The following is an 18,390-nucleotide window of genomic DNA, read 5'->3' as shown; positions in this document are numbered from 1 at the left end:
GTTGTTCTAGGCACTGAAGAAAGATCTAAGAGTTACCATCATTAATCAGGAGGAGAGGGGCAACCCTCAGTCTAGAGAGAACTTCAGGGTGACCCTTATACTAATCCTTGGATGCCATCAAAGCAAATACACAAAATAAATGGATTGAAGTGCAATGTTAAGGGAAATTTAGCAGAAGCTCAGTTAGCCTTAAAGGTTTGCAAATGGATGAATAACCCAGATTCCAAATTCAATTAGTATTACTGTCATACAGGCTTCGACAGGCTCCAGTCTCTTCTACAGGATTAACTTCAGTGTAATTTCTAGTGACATCTGACAGTCCGGTTTTCCTTTAGACATTTCAGAAGTTAATATACCCTGGGAAATGGAGATAAATCCTTCACTTTTAGTCTTTTAAGATACCAAGCAGCCTCCAACAACCCAAATTCAATGACTGCCTTGGGACTCAGATGTATCACATGTGGATCTAGGGGCGGGTTAGATGTAAACTACCTCTGCAAAACCCCGAAGAGGTATGTTCAGAAAGAGAGTTTTCTGTGGAGATGAGTGAGAACTAACTAGTGATAGACAAATAGATTAAAAATAACAAGCAAGCAAACAAACAAACACAGAACAACCCTAAGAAAATTCAGGAAGTAAACTGTTTTAGAAAGGCCCTTTTTGATACCCAGAAACCATGAAATTATGTTTGCACTCCAGTATTTCAACATAGGCAAACTACACTTGATTGATTCAATGCTCTGCAAAAGCAGATTGGAGAAGGAAGCCTCCCACACTCCTGGGGAATTAATACTCAATTAAACAATCTTATTCAGTGGAGATCAGAAGAGTTGTAGAAGCCTAGCACTGCAAAAAAGACTTGAGATCTATTGTCATATGTGTGATGATGGTTAGCTATAAGTCAGAAGGCAATAGGGACTACCAAAAATGTGCAAATTTTTGTCAAGCTAATTCAACATGGATTAGCTAACCTAGACCACCTACACCTTTTCTGTAGCTGAGACAAATTGTAGGATATCACAGAAATCCAGGGACTTGCCAGAGAGAAGTCAGGCATGTGCTCACAAATGAATTTTGGAAAAATGAATAGGAAATTATCTAGCTGGAGGGGGGAAAAAAGCCTCACAGAGAGTTTTTTTATTGCCAAGTTACTCTAACCAGGAGAGAATTGCCTGGACTGGTTCACTGCATGACTCCACAACCATTTGTACTGTGGTGGTGGCAGAAAAAAAGCCCAGGGATTAGCAGAGGGGGCACAGAAGCTGCTGAAACAAACTACTGTTGACCCCAAAAGCAAAACCCACTGCAATTTTGCCTCCTCATAGGCAAACCAAGACAAGCAGGTCAAGGCTCATGAACTAAACAAAAGGTGTCCAAGCTGGAACTTGGAGAATAAGCTAGTCACACTAAGTCACTTCCAGATATACAATTAAAATATTAATTCAGAAGACCATTAGCAATCAACAAAAATGGAAGATCATTACTGACATCATGTTGTCAATTAACATGTGGACTCGAAATCCGCATTCAGAGTCACTACAGAGACATATCTAAACTAAGTGTTTCAGACCAATGTAGCCGCAAAGCAGATAGCACAAGGGAAGCAGATTTGGATAAAATCTGCCCCCAAAGAGCATGAGGCCAATGACTATGCTTGTTTAAGGCTCTCCCTGCATACCTCAGAGGAAGGACCAAAAGAAAGAGATAGTTTTTGTTTTATTACTGGTCTTCAGAGGACAAATTTCTCTACAGCTGAGCTGTTAGTCTCCTTGCTCCAGTTTCTTCTGCTTGCTTTTTGGGGGACTCCAGGGTAAGAGACAGCAAACGTCAGGAAAAAAATTGATCTTTAGATGAAAGATGAGAAAAAACATAGATACCCTATTGTTCTTTGATCCTGATTTCAGCTCATCATCAAAATATGAGCACAGAACAACTATCTCATGTGTTACTGTTCTGTAAAGGGCCACATCAGCAGCTCCTCCTAGAGCAGCAAAAGCTCGAGCAACCTGCCTTTTTAAAGCTGAGATCCTATAGCAAGGAACTAACCATCTGACAACACAAGTCAGTGCAGTAACCTTGAAACTGAGAGGCCCAATGAACATTGAACTATCTTAGTAATTAACATCATTTGCACTACATACTGGACATTTACATGTTAATGCACCCAGAAGTAAGCTGCACCCAGAACAGCTCAGTTACGCTGAGCAGGCAGTGGAGGAACTGCACATGGACCTAACACACAGGTGTGCAGGGCACATGCAGCTGCTTTTACCTCAGAGATTACCATAACAAGAGGTATGAACTTGGAAGGACTGGTATTTCCCAAATTGCTCATGCTCTGCTCCAAGCGGGCATGCTTGCTCTCTCGACGTCTCACAGGAACGGATACGGTGCTAAGGACTCCTGAGCTACCTGGGAGGTTAAAATCCAAGACTAAGAGGCTCTCAGAAAGGCTGAGGTAACCAAAGCAGAACATCACACACAGCTGTTTGGGAGTGTTTTTTTTCTGTAAAGTTTTGTGCTGCGTGCATAGCGATGGTGCTCAAGGAGGAGAGGAGCACCTGGGGATGGTGGTTGAGTAGGGATCACACAGGAGCACTTTATCCACACATGTCCCTGGGACTCATCAGGCTGCACCCCAGGGTGCTGAGGGAGGTGGCTGATGCCCTTGTGCAGCTGCGCTCCATCAGCTCTCAAAGGTCATGGAGATCAGGGAGGTCCCCAACAACTGGAGAAAGGCAAATGTCACTCCTGCCTTCAAAAAATGGGCAACAGCCAACCTGAGGAACCACAGGCAAACTGGCCCTCCCATCAGTCTCATGTAAAATCAAGGGGTGAGACCTCCTGGAGCCCATGTCTGGGCACAGCAGGGAGAAGACAGTGATGGGGAGCTGTTGGCAAGGATTTACCAAGGGTAAATTATGCCTGACCTACCTGACTGCTGTCTGTGAAAAAATTGTGGGGATGAGAGGAGAGCAGCAAATGCCACCAACCTCTGTTCTAGCCAGGATTTCTGCAGTGTCTCCCCCAGCATTCTCATACCTGGGCTGTGACATTATGATCTGGGCAGGAGGACACATTGGTGGGTGAGGACCTGGTTGGGTGGTGGGCTCACAGGCTGGTTGTTATGGATCAGACACTGCCTGGAAGGGGGGGATCAAGCGGGGGCTCGCAGGGTCTATGCAAGGCCTGTGCTGTTCAGCATCTCCACCCACGACCCGCAGGAGGGGATGGAGGGCATGTGCAGCCATGGGGAGGGGGCAGCTGTGGGTCATGGCCCTGGGCACCGGTGGGCAGCGAGCTGAGCCACGAGGGCCAGCAGTGCCTGGGGTGGTGTGAGCAGGACATGGCCCAAGGGCCAGGGGAGGGAGGGATTGTCCCCTCTGCTGGGGCTTGCCAGACCCTGTCTGGGTACTGTCTCCAGTTTGGGTCCCCAACCCAGAGAGACACCAGAAAACTGGAGGGACTACAGGGGAGAGTGACCATCCTGGTGATGGGTGGTGGGGCTGGAACCCTTGCCCTCCAAGAAGAGGCTGCAGGACTGGGGATGGTTCAGCTGGGAGGAAGGGTGGTTTTCGGAGCACCCAACAGCATCCCAGCATGGACGAGAGGGGATGGAGGAGATGCAGCCAGGCTCTTCACAGTGGTGCATGGCTGGAGGGTGAAAGGCAGCAGCACAGCTGAAATATGGGAGGCTCAGGCTGGAGAAAAGGAGAAGCCTTTTCCCCAGGAGGACAGACCAGTGGTGGAGCTGGGACGTGGGGAGGGCAGGCTCTCTCTGGCCTTGGGGGTTTCACACCCAGACTGGGTAAAGCCCTGAGCAGCCCGGTCTGATCCCTCAGCTGAGCCTGCTCTGGGCAGGGGCTGGGACTGGAGACCTCCCCAGGTCCCTGCCAGCTTAAGTTATCCTGTGACCCTACAAATAGATCATATGCATTGACTTGTATCGTCTTCGCAGTAACTTTACCTGCTTTGCCTCAAAGGCTCACGAAGCTGCTAGTGAAGGAAGGAGCAATGTCAGTAACACAAAAGCAGATTCCTGGAAAAGTCACACTCTGAGCAACAAGGGGAAACCTGGAGGGTTGACACCGAGGTAAAAGTAACTGCAGTACCCAGATTACAAAACCCGGTGCCCCAGCAGGCAGCACTTTAGAGACTGTGTCCAAAAAATATGCCTAAAAGGTCAGAAGACAATTTGTGAGAACATCTCAGATGTGTAAGGACACAGAAATTCAGCACCACATTTCTGAATGTTCATGCAGCGAGATAAGCCTAGGTGCTGTCTGGGATCTTGGTGAGCACTGTACTGAAGAGCAGATAGAGGCCAATTCAACACACTAGGGAAATATGGACCAAGGTGCCAGTAAGTTACTCAAATTTGATTAGCAAATATTAAATGGAGTTATTTTACTTAGTATTAGCAAATAGTTGCATAACCCACTCATAAACTGTTTGCAAACATTGGAAGTTTTCTGCAACTAAGAAATCATTAACAGATTTCATTTGCCTACATTAGGTCAAAGTAGGCATCAAGTACATTCACATCACTTTTGGACTGTTGTGGAGAATTACAGATCTCAAGAGGCCCAAAGCCTGTTTTATTGCTGATCTAATAAAATACAACCAGTTGCAACACTCATGTGAAAATTCTTTCCCTTGTTAGGAACAGAAAAATTCTCCTACAATAAAGCTCTGTGTACACCTTAAGATATAGGGGATTAACATTTGGGGAAATGTACTTGCAAGATAATGCTGACTGAAATGAACATCGGACACCCACATACATTCTGCATCTACAGACAGACCGACAAATAGGATTCACATGAATTTAAACAGCACGAAAGTGCTTAGCGAAAAGTGAAAGAAACAGCAAGATAAAACCCCCCCAGAAGTACAGATTGTCTTTACAGGGAAAGGTGAAAAAAAAAAACAAAAAACCCAAACCACCTGGTGGTTCCAGTTTCTCTTACTCCCTCTCCCACTATAGTATTCACATTCACGCAGCTAAACTGTGTTTCATTAGGAGGCTGATGTGGTGGAAAGCTAATCTTGGTTTGGTTTTCCACCGCCAAGGTTAATTTTCATACCAATGAGCTTCCCAGACCAAATAACAACCTGGTCACTCTGCAGGGTGGTGGGGGAGGGGGGAGGACTGCAGAACTGTTGTAGTCTCAAATTAGATGGGATTAAACCACCATATTCTTAAACACAAATTAACTTCAGCTGAGATACCCACCTGGGTATCTGCAGGTTAGCAGGAAGCATTAAAATCCTCCCTGCATTCCTACTTCCAGAACACACCAGCGAGAATCTTTGAACCTCTATTCTTCTGCTCTAAAGCAAAATAAGCACGCAACCATTCCCTCAGAGGGAGTTGTCCCTTTCTGAACAAACACCACACAGATCATTTGCCTTCCTTACAAGGCCAACACCATTCTGCATATTGGCCCTTTACAGTGACCTGCTTTCAAGGAGTAACTTACTTGCCTTTTGGAAAATGTGGCTCTTGTTTAACATAAATCTTAGAAGCAAAATAAAATGTGAAACACAATGAAAAAGCAAATAATTATGCTCATGCAGGTGACAAGACTAGTTAGCACCAGCTTGCTAGTTATTAGTTATCAGAAACTCATTGTTTTCTGTTGCTTCAGCCTTTCGGGGGCCTTTAACACAAAACAAATGTCAAGGAAAGTTAGAATTTTTGTTCCAAACAACCATGAATTTATTATCATAAACATATAGTATCGAAATCTGTTTGGTAACACTAGCTAAACAACAAAGGTTGGATTGGAAACAACTAATTAATACAAGCCACAAAAATCTAATTGTCTGAAAAACCCACACACCAGTTAAAAGCACCAAAGTGATGTAATTCTTGTTGCTTGCCTTCCCAAACGCAGGGACTCAGAATGCCCACTGCAGAGAAGGTGAAAAAATCTTCAGAAAAACTACCATCAGGGATGGGTTTTTTTACCCTCTTTCTTCTCCTTTTATATTGTTCTTCCTCTTTCTGTAATTCTTACTGTTCTCCATTGCTTTCGTCTCACTCTCCTTCATATCACCCAGGATATAGCTGGAATTGTCTTCCATATAAAGGCACATTTCTGCCTTTCATTCCTCAGGAGAAGAACAAGGGAAACTCATCCACACAAAGTCATTGGATAAAATTTTCTATTGCAAATAAATTGAAGTGTATCACACAGTTTATTTTACCCAGATTTATGCTAAACATTCTCCAGCACACCCCCAGAAATGCTGCTCTGGCAATGTAAGAGGACAGTTATGTTTGTTGTCATTAATTCCTTGACTAGGAACGCCCATCACTAACTCTAGGTCATTATAAAAATCATAGATACATTTATACGCTCCTACCTGATTAAATTCTCGCACACCTGGCATCCTGCAGGACACCTATGATAAAAGATGGATAATTTATAGATGCTGTATAAAAGAAAACATCTGTAATGGTATTCATAAAGAATCAATTCACCTGTGAAAAAATTCTCATCCACAGCATGAAAGGCTGTGTTCTTCTGCACTCACCCCTGGAAGGTGTACTGGGTAACTTCAGTGATTTGTTTGGCATCTTACATCTCAGCCTGCGTGTCAAATCTGCATTTCAGAAATGAGTTACCTATCTTACCTACTCTACGCTATCCATGTGTTCAAACCAGTATGATCAAAATTACGAGTTTACATCCTCAGAAAGCAATCTTGCCTAGTTTATTATTATTTAGGCAACACCATCCACTAGATACACAATCTGGAATGCCAAATTATGTTTGCTTTCCCAGGTCCTAAAACACAGGTTGAGGATTTGATCATTTCCTTACTCCTTTCACACTCTGTGCCAGCAGAAACCTCTGTCTCAGAGGACTGTGATAGCAGCAGGCATCATTCTGAGGAAGGGAGAAAATGATGGTACAGGATTAAGAATTCCCATGCAGCAGTAGCTCCACGTAATTCAATCTCTCAACTGGATGCCATACCACAGTTTTGGTTATTGGGCTGACAGCAACACACCTAAAAAGCCTAGGAAGGTCAATTGTTGCCAATTTAGAATTCAAATGAACAGCCTGATCTAAAATGTACTGGTGACAGTACCCACGAAAACCCAGAAACACCAGCAATCACCAACTGGGGCATTGCAAAACTGCAAAGAACTTCATCCAAGCTACACACAACACCCATAAAAAATTATTCTGATCCTTTCTAAATGTAACAGAAAGAAAGTGAAATTCATTGTTTTACCTGTGAGGATCTTTTGAACTGGGAATGATGTGTGCACATTCTCTTTTACTGAAGACCTCTTCGATCCAAGATGTGGGGGACTGAAAAGACATTTCAAACATAATTGCATTCCTGAACTTTAGCACATAATGCCGAAAATTGCCCTATAATGTCTACATGGCTGGGCTGTATGTGCGTAACACAACTCAGCATGATTCCCATCACGATGTCAGATGAAACCAAACACTATAAGGTGAAGCTACGGCTCTGAACAGTCCTCGCCCTTCACCCCCAAGTTTTACACAGCCCCACAGAAAGAACAATGTTAAAATTTATTTCCACCCCTCACTAATAAACATGGAAGTTATTTAGAGGATCTGTCACACACACGTACAATAGAGGAAGCAGTAAGGATGAATCAGAACTGATTAAAGGACTGCCCTTCCCTGCTGCCAGAAGACTAGCAAATGGCGATCTTCCTAAAGCTCTAAGTATCAAGAAGGGCACGATTTTCTATATACCTAAAAGAGACAGTTGATTCCTTCTTTTATTATTCTTAACAGAGTTAAGAATAGATTTGTCCTGGTTATATGTTTGCTGAACTAGGACTACAGTGAAATGCAAAAGCAGGGTCCAGAGACTGGACCTAGCACTTGGAGTGTATGTCAGGGTTTTTTTTTTTCCACTGGCCTCCTGGGACACTGTGAAAGCTGTCTCAGGGAAGCCCGCTGCAGCTAAGTAAACTGAGGACCCACTGTGGTACACAGATTTTTTTCAAAGAATCTCACTGGGAGTCTTTGAACTGCTTTCTCTTCAGGTCTATCAGGATCAAATTCCCTGAAAGGAATGATAGTCTTTGGATGCTGAACTTGGAAATCTCGGGGACTGAATTTAGTAAACACCAGAAGCAAAGGACCTTTTTTTCTTGCCACCAAAGGGAACTATCCCCACAGTGAAACATGCAACGGACAGATACTTTATCATGCAGAATAAATACAATTGTAATGACCATTATTTTCTCATTGTTTCTCAAGTTAATCTCGCTCTCTGTCTATCTGTTGTCTGCCTTATACACAGACAGCAAGGCCCTAGGACAGGACTGGGATCCTGGTTCTGATTAGGATTCTGGTTTACGATTAGGCATACAAGGCAAGCAGTAATCAAATAATAAACGTTGACTCCTTATTCAGTGCTCCTGTTTAAAAACAACTGTTCCTCTGCAAAATGTCTACCCTGTAAAAATACTTATGGTGAGTACTTGTCTCTGTACTTGTTTGTAAGGTGTGCCTTTTGTACAATGACTTAGAATACAATTAATGAGAATACCAGTAAATCAACTTATTAAGAGTACCAATGGGAGCATTTTATGGAAGGAGTTCAGCAATAATTCTTGTAAAAGAGAATACCTCTTCTTCATCTCCTGAATGGAATTACAATCCTTAATAAAGCAGGCCCATCTGAGGTTTTTTTTCACTTCAGCTTCACATCCCTAAATACTCCTGCATAATCTCCCAGCCAGTCATGCAGTTATGGAGGGCCACAAGTTACCTGAGTGAGCTGTCGGCTTGTCTGCAGGTGGGGACCCAGCTGCCACCAAGACTAACGGGAGTCCTGCCTTTGGTTTTAAAGTACCCTGAAACAGACCCCCACTGACAAAGATGAAAGAGATCCTTAAAAAGAGGTTCGCTGGTATTGGTGCGCATGCGTATTCTACTGGGAGCAACTAATTGAATAGTGTCTGGTTGAGCGTCAAGTGAAGGAGTACCAGCATGGAAGATCCTCAGGACTGGACAGAGCATGGGCACGCAAGAAAAGTAACTATCTTAGAAAGAGACCTACTGAAGATAAGGTGCAAAAAATTAAATCCAGAGAAAAATCTTGGAAACAGTGAAGCAAATTTCATTACCTGTGGGCAGGTACACACTGCTTTCAGAAACCTTTTGGTGGTATTCTTGGTAGCAATCAGTATTGTTTCACACTTCCTAAACCACTTTATTCTGGTTGTTTGAGCTACCAAGCAAAACAGCGAAATGTTTCTAATATTACAATACCCTGGGACTCTGATTTTTCTGAAACCCGTTACTATTTCTGGTAATTGATTTTCAATCAAAACTAGGGAACAAAAAAATCTTTTTATGTTACGGGATGCCTTGGATGAGAAGGAACTTTACTGAAATTTTCCATTAACAGGAAAGGGTGGGACAGAATGGCCAAGAGGTTGACAAGCCTTACAGCGTTTGCTGAGGCAACATGCTCAGCATTGTGAGAGAACAACAACATCCAACCGCTGTCGCTTTAATTTAGTAAGAGCACTAGTAGTTCAAAGTAATTTCGAGCAAGCTTGGCATTGCACAGTCTCAGGTAGCTTCCCTTGAGCTACTTTACCTCCAGCATGACATATTCTGGAAATCAAGCGTTATCTGGGTATTTTTCCAGGTGTGAAGGCCAGCACTGGAGATACGCAGCCCAGTGTAACAAGGAAGCATGGCATCAGCCTAGGGACCCACAGCAAAACATGCTGCCAGAGGAGCAAGGCGCTGGCACTCATCTAATCCTTATGTGAATACACTTGAAAAGGGGTGTCAAAGAAGTTTTTATCTCCAAAGCTCAGTGTTCCTCATCACGAAGCTACGCAATACAAGATAAAGCAAAAATCAGTAATTTTAAAGGGGGGAGAGGTCTCCTGGTACACAACAGCTGATTGGTGCGGTTATTTCAAACCAAACTATAACGTAAGAGTCCTCAGGGATGGCAATACACTGTGTGAGTTGAAATTACAGCATCTAATATGGATGTTGAAAAGGTTTCTTCTCTACTATCATCTTTTTGAACACCTAAGCTGTCTCCTAAAAAACATACCTTGTTTTTAAAAATTCTCTTTTTTTTTAGATTTTGGAGGGCGGTTGGGGGTTAAGACAAAAATATCAACACTTAAAATTCTGGATGTTTTGTGTATCCTTTTTCAATTTGGTCCAAAAGCACCTGTGTTTTTCTCCAACTGAGGGAGTAAGGGCAGTGACTAAAACACACCACAGCTGATCAGGCCATGCCACTCACAAGGGATCAGGCCCAAGGTCCAACAAAGACAATGCAAAAAAAAAAAAACCCTATAGCTTCAGATCACATGCCATGAATCTAACCTTCCTACTACAGAGGCCATTGACAAAATTCCCATTTATTTCAGATGAACAAGATCAATATGAAATTTATTTGACCTTTTGAGTCTCAGAGCACCAAGGATGCACCTCACCCCATGGCACAGAGACTCCCCTAGCACAACACTCATCTCAGTTAACTCCACTTCAAGATTCTCCGTAAGTAGGACTGAAAACAACATTTCAAAGCGCAATTGATGCAATACTGGGAGTTTTCACCCTGCCCTGCAAAGAAACATAATATCTTCCCATATAGGTATTTCAACATTACCCTTTGCTTATTTACATAAAGAGTTTGCTGGACTGCTGCCTATGCTGTGCTTTTCCACCTCCTTGCTTCCTGTAATTTTTAAAGTTAAAAAAGCAGTACTTAGATAGGATGTCATCTGAATATGATCCCGATGAAGCCTGTAACTTTACTATTTATTTTTATATCACAGAATTTTCCTATGTCATTTGTTTATCATCAAATAATTGGTTGGACTAGATGATCTCCTGAGGTCCCTTCCAACCCTTGCCATTCTGTGATTCTGTGAAATCATAAACATGTGAATATAGAAAAAAACATTGTTTGCAAAGTCCACTTTTTCTTTAATGAAGTTCCTGAACAGATGGTACTACTTAAAAAAATACATATTGAAATTACAATCAAGCATAAGAAAAAATAAAATACAAGACTATTACTGGATTTCATCTTGTGAAGCACAAATTTCAAAACTGAAACACTGTGAGACACATGTACCATTATTCTTAATTTTGTGGAAGGTGAAATCTTCACTCAGTATGCAAAATTTACACTGTAACAATAACATGCTTTTCTTATGTTTCTAACCTAATTGTATAATCAGGAAAAGGGATTTAAGTCTTCGTGGTTTTTGCAGTCATCCATGACTTCAGGGCTGAGCAAGTAAAAATGAAAAGGGGAGACTTCTGAGCTGCTGTTTGTTTGCTCTTGGTTCCTGGCTTTGTAAGAGACCTCTGTAACGTGTATCTCCTTTCATAAAACTCTGGCTCACATTTCAAAACAATTTAAATTTAACAATTAACAATTTCAAATTAAAATTTCTCCCATCACTACAGTGAGGTACATACATCTAAGCCAGCACCAAGCTGTATTCTTTCTACCACCAAACCCTAAAGGGCACCAAAATACACCTGCATGTTCCTTCTGACTGCCAAATTTCTGTTCTGATACACAAAAGACCTGAGGCCATGTTTATATTGCAATTTTCCTTCCAGAAAGTCCTGAGACCTTTGTTTGGGAGTTTTGCCTTCTCAATTCTCGCCAGTCTGAGGATTAGGATTGCTGCTTATACTTCCCTGCCACAGAACAGGCTTTGGAGATTTTCAGACTGATTTAGTCAATGGAGTGGCAAGAGTTTGGCTCTGAAATTTAAGGCACATGAGTAGTTTTTAGAAAATTGCTTTTAATCACTTTTCCAATATCTTTAATGTCTGAGATCCTTGCATAATACAGTATTAAGGGGACACCGTCAGGTCAAATTTGGTTAAATGTAAGTAATGTTCAAAAATTAAGGTTTCCAGAAGTAAAGAAAGAGACCAGAGCATAACATTTAGAGAAACACCTGCCCCACTCACCTCTTTCAAATCCTTGCTGACCGGGAGTGAGAGCAGACAAAACCTAAAAACAAAACCTAAAAACCCAGCCTAGCACAGAGGTTAAGCTGTCCTCCAAAACCCAGGGGTGCCGTCAGTGAGGTGAGTGACTGCCCCGACAGCGTCACCGAGCTTGGCTCTCCTGTCACGGGGGATGGGGCAGCAAAAGGGTGACCCTTCAATTTTTGCTGCTGCTTTCTTCTGCCCCGGCCCACCCCACCCCCTCGTAAAGGACTTGCCAGAGTCAGAGCCTTTAGATGCACTGCGCCAATTAAACACTGGTAAGTAGAGGCTAACGAATTAGCTTTACTAAACCAAGATCTGCAAGAAACATTCAGCCCCTTCAAGACCAGACAATAAGCACTGTTCATTGGCTGAGTACCAAACTCAGGAAAACTAGGTTACACTGCCAATACCCAACAAGAAATTTTTAGTACCAGGAGCTGTACTCATGTCCCCTTTGGTGTGAAAGGCACAGACACACATGTTTTCTAATGAAACAGCTCCAGACACTGTTCAATTCCCTGAAAAAGGAAATTAAAAGGCATACAACTCTGTGTCAGAATAATTTCATCCATTATTGAAATATAACCATTTATTGGACAGAACAGCAGCAACTCCCTTTGATGACACATTGTAGATCCAGACAGGGGCAGATAATGAGAAATCGTATCATGACTAGGCAGTTTAAATAACAGGGTAGTTCATTTAGGCAAAGTATGGTCGTGTTGGAAATTGGCCAGAACAATCAAGTTCTAAGTTGCTCACTGCAACTGCAAGAAATTTGTACTGATAAGAGAGAGCAATAATTTCTATCTTGTGTCTTAGCCAAAACGCTACTTCAGGAGCTAAAAAGTGCTGCCAACCATCATACCTCAGCTCTGCACACACTATGTGTGTAGTGAATGCACTACACGTAACCACTTTTCTACATCACTTCTCCAAAATTTGGGGTTTCCTAAAGATCTTAACTATTAGAGCCAATATTTTTTCATTGCTGAGCAGGCCTGGCAGAATCTCAGGGGAAAAAAAAAAAGAAAAAAAAAAAAGAAGTATGGATAAACATCATATAACTCTTTTTCCAGTTAAGAAATTATTTGTTACCCTCAAAATGATTAGATGAAAGCCAATGCTCATTAAATAGCAACAGAAAATCCTGGGGCTAATAGATTTGCCTCAGGACTCCAGCAGACTCATACAGTACTTGTAAAGAACCTTTACTGCTGATGGCAAGAAATTAGAAATACCCAAAAGATCCAAGACTGATTTTCAGTGCCTGGGAAGGAGGGAAACACCATTTTCAGGTGAAAGCATACCTGCGAGAAGTCAGTGTAGGGCAGCGTGTGACCAACCCTTATTCAAACAGACAGTGAGGGGAGGGAAAGAAGAACTTCCCCTTGTTATAGCCACTGCAAGAGTCCAGCTTCTGTGTTCAGCACAGTGTCCTAAAATAACTTAAACCCTTTTGAAAATTAACTACGCATAGAGCAAGTCACTTGCAAGAACGTTAGATACCTGAAATGCCAGAGTTCTTGTAAGCTAACACTCAAGACTATTTCACAAGAGCTCAGCCTGTAAGCACATTGCTATCTCTTGAACTCTTACCCCTGGGAACTCTTCCTGAGCTATAAAAGCTAAGCTGGACTTGCAGGTATCATCATTTCAGGCATAATAATTCTTAAGTGAAAAAGAGGACTTCAGCAGTATTTCTGCACCCTGTGGCAACTGGTAAATTACTGCCAGCATTAAAGAGATTTCCAATTTAAGAGGCTGCCTTGCGTAAGTTTTTCAGGGCAGGAACTTTCTGGTCCAGCATCCAATACACGCATGCTTATGGTATGAAGTAACGTAACAACTGATTGTAACAAAGAACACCACTTTGGATCCACGTAGGGTAGAAGTACGTTGTAAAACTCCAGGGTCATGTGCAATAAAACATGAACCCAATGTGAGGTTTTCAACAAACTCTCGGGTCTTCTAGAATTTCCTTGTGTTCAGGCTATGCTGTCAGAGGACAACAGCCTGGCTTTGTAACACAGACGTGCTGTGGTTCCTCTCACCTCCGTCACTATGGTACATCCTTACATCTGTTAACAACTAGCACCTTTTGCTTTTCCAATCTTTCTCACCTACTCCTTTGCGCAAGTATTTGGGACTCTGCAAATCCGTGAAAATGCTGCATTATAAGTAATTGAATTGGCAAGAAAATTTTCATCACTACATTTCAAAAAGACTTACAAAAGTATTGTGCAAATAATTTTGTTTGAACACTTCCACTGTTGTTCACCATGCCAAATTACATGACAACTACCAGTTAATCCCAAATGGCCTTTGCAGGCAGACCACAGGTTTAACAGCACTGAAAAGTTTCTCTATTTACCACTTTTAAAGATAATACGTTATTTCAGGTCACACCAGAATTTCTGTTGATTATTTACCAGCAATTAATTCAAACACATGCACTGTAAACATACTCTCAGATCTTCACAGACACGCTACCTACACAAACAGAAGAGAAGTCACCCGTGCTAGGAGGGGTAAATGCAGACCCAAGTCAGAGAGTGATACAGAACTTGTTAAAAATCTTCAGTAATACTGAAGAAAGATTTTAGATTATTTTCCTTAGCACAAATGGAGCCTCTCAGCTTCTCAGGAATACGTAAATTCAGTCTTCAAACAACAGCAAGCTACAGCATTTTCTTTCACATTTAATCAACTACACTTAAAAGCTAAGCACATATGCCTAAGTGCTTTTCTGGACTGGGGCCTTACATCAAGGGCTCATAAAAATGTTTCCAATATTTTGATCCCAAACTTAGCCAATAAAAGAAAAAACCTTTGACTGTAATGGGCTTTCCAACATGTTGCTTCTGATCTCAGAGTAGACCAATGCAACACATCTGGAAGACAATTTCTGAATGCAAACAGCAGTGGGGTGATGACAACACAATGCAGGAAATACTAAATTCTCTCCTCCTCAAAGAAGCTCTGGCTTGGCCCCTGGAGGACAAAGCTAGCCAACTGACAGAAAGCTCAGCCCAGGCTGAAAGACTAGGCCTTTAATTAGTTTATTACTTTCTACTTTTAAAGTTTATTGACTAATCAGTTAAGTCTTTCTGATACCCCTGGCCATGTAATGTTTTGGAAAAACACAGCAAACAGCACTGCCTCAAGAGCACAGCCAGCTCAGGGTGCAGGTGCTCATGGAAGGACCCCTGGTTTTGCAGCTGGAGGGTCCGAGCAGACTCTCCTGTCTCCCTGCACAGCCCGTGGCACTGGACTAGAGGGGAAGGGTGACAGAAGCCCTCACCTGAGCATTTCTGCCGACAGCCTGGGCTTTTGCAAATGAGCTAAACACACGAAATCTCAAACCACAATTCATTTTCCTCAGTCCTACCCTTGAAACAGGCCATTCTTAAAACTCCTATATTGGCATTAGACATCTGCAGATTACTTAAGAATGGGTTTCCTGGTCCATTCCTCAACTGGAAATGACAAAAAGTCTCTCTGACATGAAACACAATTCGGCCTTCCACCTAAAACAGGCCACTCCAAACCCCACTGCTCTAGAGGCACAGTGACTGCTGAGAAAGCTTAGATCTGGCTGTTTCATAACTGTGGCCCATACAGGCAATGAAAAAAAAAGCTGATGGCAGCTACCTTGCTAAAAGCTGACATTTGTCTTACATTGCCAGCACTAGAATACAATATAATACCGTATATCATCACCTCTTATAAAGTCAATACAATGATTAGCATAAAATGTCAATTATTTAACAAGCTCATCATACATAAAGATATAGAGAGATATCTTCTAAAGATTTTAATTGATGGAAAACAGTCCAAGTCACAGAATAAATCATGAAAAAACTTCTGGCAAACAAGAGCAGGCACTGGTAAGGGAGCAAGAAATGGCAAATTAATCCAAACTATATTTGCAAATTTTTATACACCTTTAAATACAAGAATGGCCTTACTCTACTGTGACTCTTTCGGAGACAAAAGTTGCAGGGTTTCCTTAATGAATGTTCCTACCTGTCTCACTGGCAATATTTTGGAAGTCAGTAGTACCATTCACCTGCTCTAGGTGAAGCTGCTTTAGCAGGGGGATTGGACTAGATGATCTCCCGAGGTCCCTTCCAACCCCTGCCATTCTGTGATTCTGTGATTCATATCCCAAAGAAAATCAAGCATTTGGTCTTCTTTTATTAACTAATGCAATATAATCAGAAAATCCCACAAATTCAAGGCAAGCTACATGATTCCTTTGAAATTATCTTGTTGCAAGTCATTTTAAGGAAGTGAAAATCCAGGCAGAGATAAGAAAATGATGCTTCGGGTGTAGTGACTCAGAGGGTTAATATGATGCTTCAAGCCTTGCTCAGATTTCTGCTTTGGGATCAGTGAAGCCAGCGCTGCTTCTTTGTTCAGCACTTGATGTTAGCAAAGAGCTAATCAACTTGCTGCTTTTGAAACTGGGTCTCACCCACCTGGCACTGAGCAACTACAGAGGTCAACCACCCACTGCTGTTACAAACGCATTACGCCATCAAAGGATTCAAAATCACACAGCACAAAACTCTTCCTGGTTTTAAGCAGGAGGAGGAAGAGAAGAAAATCACCTGCTGGTAAATTTCAGAGCTTCCTTTTGTTTATTTTGTATTTTCACAACACATGGATTAACATTGACTGGAGAGGTGGCTCTATGAAGACAGGATATATCTAAAGCATCTAAAGTGGAAAACAAATGCAGTTTGCAAAATTCAGCTGGAGGAAGCACGAAGGGCCCCAGTAAGTCACAGCTTGATAGCCATCTGCATTAAACTGTAATATTACTCAGTTTAAACGATGTGAGTGACCCACTTAGCTCACCTCTGAAGCCACAAGACTGTTCACTGTTATTCCCGTCAGCATTGCTCTTTTTGCTCCATTGCTTGTCTCACACAGTAATAAAATCTTCATGGGCTTGAAACTGTCTAGAGCAGCCCTCGCACACGCTGCAGGACAGGCGGACTGTCATGGGACTGAAATCCCATTTTCCAAAGAAAGAGGGAGCACAGCTCGGATGATTTCTGAAGAGGCTTAAGGCATGGTCCCACCTTTGCATTCCCCACCCAGCCGGAGTCAGCTCTGCCTACCCCTCCACCATAAAAAATAAAACAAAAAAATCTTTCCTTTGCAGTGCTGTCTCACTTTTAAGTCACCCACTGAACGGCATAGAAAAGAGCTGCCCCAACCCAGCGGGAAGAACCAGCCTCAGCCTGGGAGCAGCCAACGGGCACTGTGGGGTCAGAAACGTCCTCCTGCCCCTTTGCCACAGAGCTCCATCCAAACACACCCTCAGGCTCTCCACCGGTCCTTCCATGCCTTCAGCCTCCTGTGCCAAGACACATTCTGCTACACCAGCATTATCGCCTGGTTTGTTGCACCGGAGGCTGCAACAGCAATGAAAGGGATCCCGAAGGCTGGGGTCTACCTGGGGCCAGGCAGCGAGGAGCAGCTGTGGCTGCTGTTTATGCTGGGCAGGACGGGATGCCCTGCCAGCCACTGCCATTGCCCTCATGGCACCGAGCTGGGCTGCGACTGCTGGCCCCAACCACACCAGGCTGCGCCCCCAGGCACACTCCCCTGCAACCTCAAAGGTCTCTGCTCCATCCCGCTGCCAAACCCTCTCCCAGGGTGGCAGTCCCAAAGCCCACCCAGCCTCCTGGGAGCACTCCCTGCTCACCAGGCTCACCAATCTGCACCGGCATTTGGGAGGGTCTCATGAGCTGTGCCAGCACAAGGGGCGAGGGAAGAGCTGGAGCCAGGGCAAGGAGGGTGCTGCAGGGACAGGGTGAGCTCGCAGAGAGGGCAGAGGTTGCACAGCTCCAGCACCCAGCCTTTCCAAAACACCGGTGAGCTGGTGGATGAAAGGATGGATGTATTTCATCAGCCCTTGGGATGTACTAGTAGAAGCTCCTCTACCCCTTTTTGGGGGTTGAACTGCACCAATAAAATGTAAACAAATGTAGTAGTTTATAGCAGTAAGACTGTGATCAAACCCGGGATCTTCCTACCACAGCCAGACTGGTAAAAAAAATTTCTATCCACAGTCCGACCTCAGCAACGCAGCCTGACCCATCTGACACTACCGTGACAGCAGGCTGCCAGCCCTTCATGGACATGACCGAGTCCCTCACCACCTCTGTGTCATCCCTAGCACTCCATGGCAGCTAGGAAACCACTTTTATAAGGAAAACATGTTATTTTTTTGACACCGCGGGGCTGGGACCAAGGCACAGCCATGGTTGTTCACCAGGTTTCAGACGGTCACACCTAGAACCAGGCAAGGCTGGGATGCAAGCATCTGCCCCCTCACGGTTCCTGTGCACTTTCATCATTACTG

The 18,390-nt window shown here is 43.2% G+C and overlaps 1 protein-coding gene across 1 annotated transcript in view; it reads right to left on the bottom strand.

The window, feature by feature from the left end:
- The window catches only part of TRPM6 (transient receptor potential cation channel subfamily M member 6), a 71,259-nt gene extending 63,907 nt beyond the window's left edge, over positions 1-7,352 (bottom strand). Inside the window, exons 1-2 of the mRNA XM_035891731.1 lie at positions 7,252-7,352; positions 6,373-6,411 (exon numbers count right to left, since the gene is read on the bottom strand). Of these exons, the coding sequence (XP_035747624.1) occupies positions 6,373-6,411; positions 7,252-7,352 (140 nt within the window). The remainder of the gene's footprint in view (positions 1-6,372; positions 6,412-7,251) is intronic.
- Between the last annotated feature and the right edge of the window lie 11,038 nt (positions 7,353-18,390).

This window comes from Egretta garzetta, unplaced genomic scaffold (genome assembly GCF_000687185.1).
Source record: "Egretta garzetta isolate BGI_Z169 unplaced genomic scaffold, ASM68718v1 scaffold353, whole genome shotgun sequence".
NCBI classification, from domain to species: Eukaryota; Metazoa; Chordata; class Aves; order Pelecaniformes; family Ardeidae; genus Egretta; species Egretta garzetta.
The sequence above is the reverse complement of the archived record's forward strand: the minus strand, read 5'-3'. Positions and strand labels throughout refer to the sequence as shown.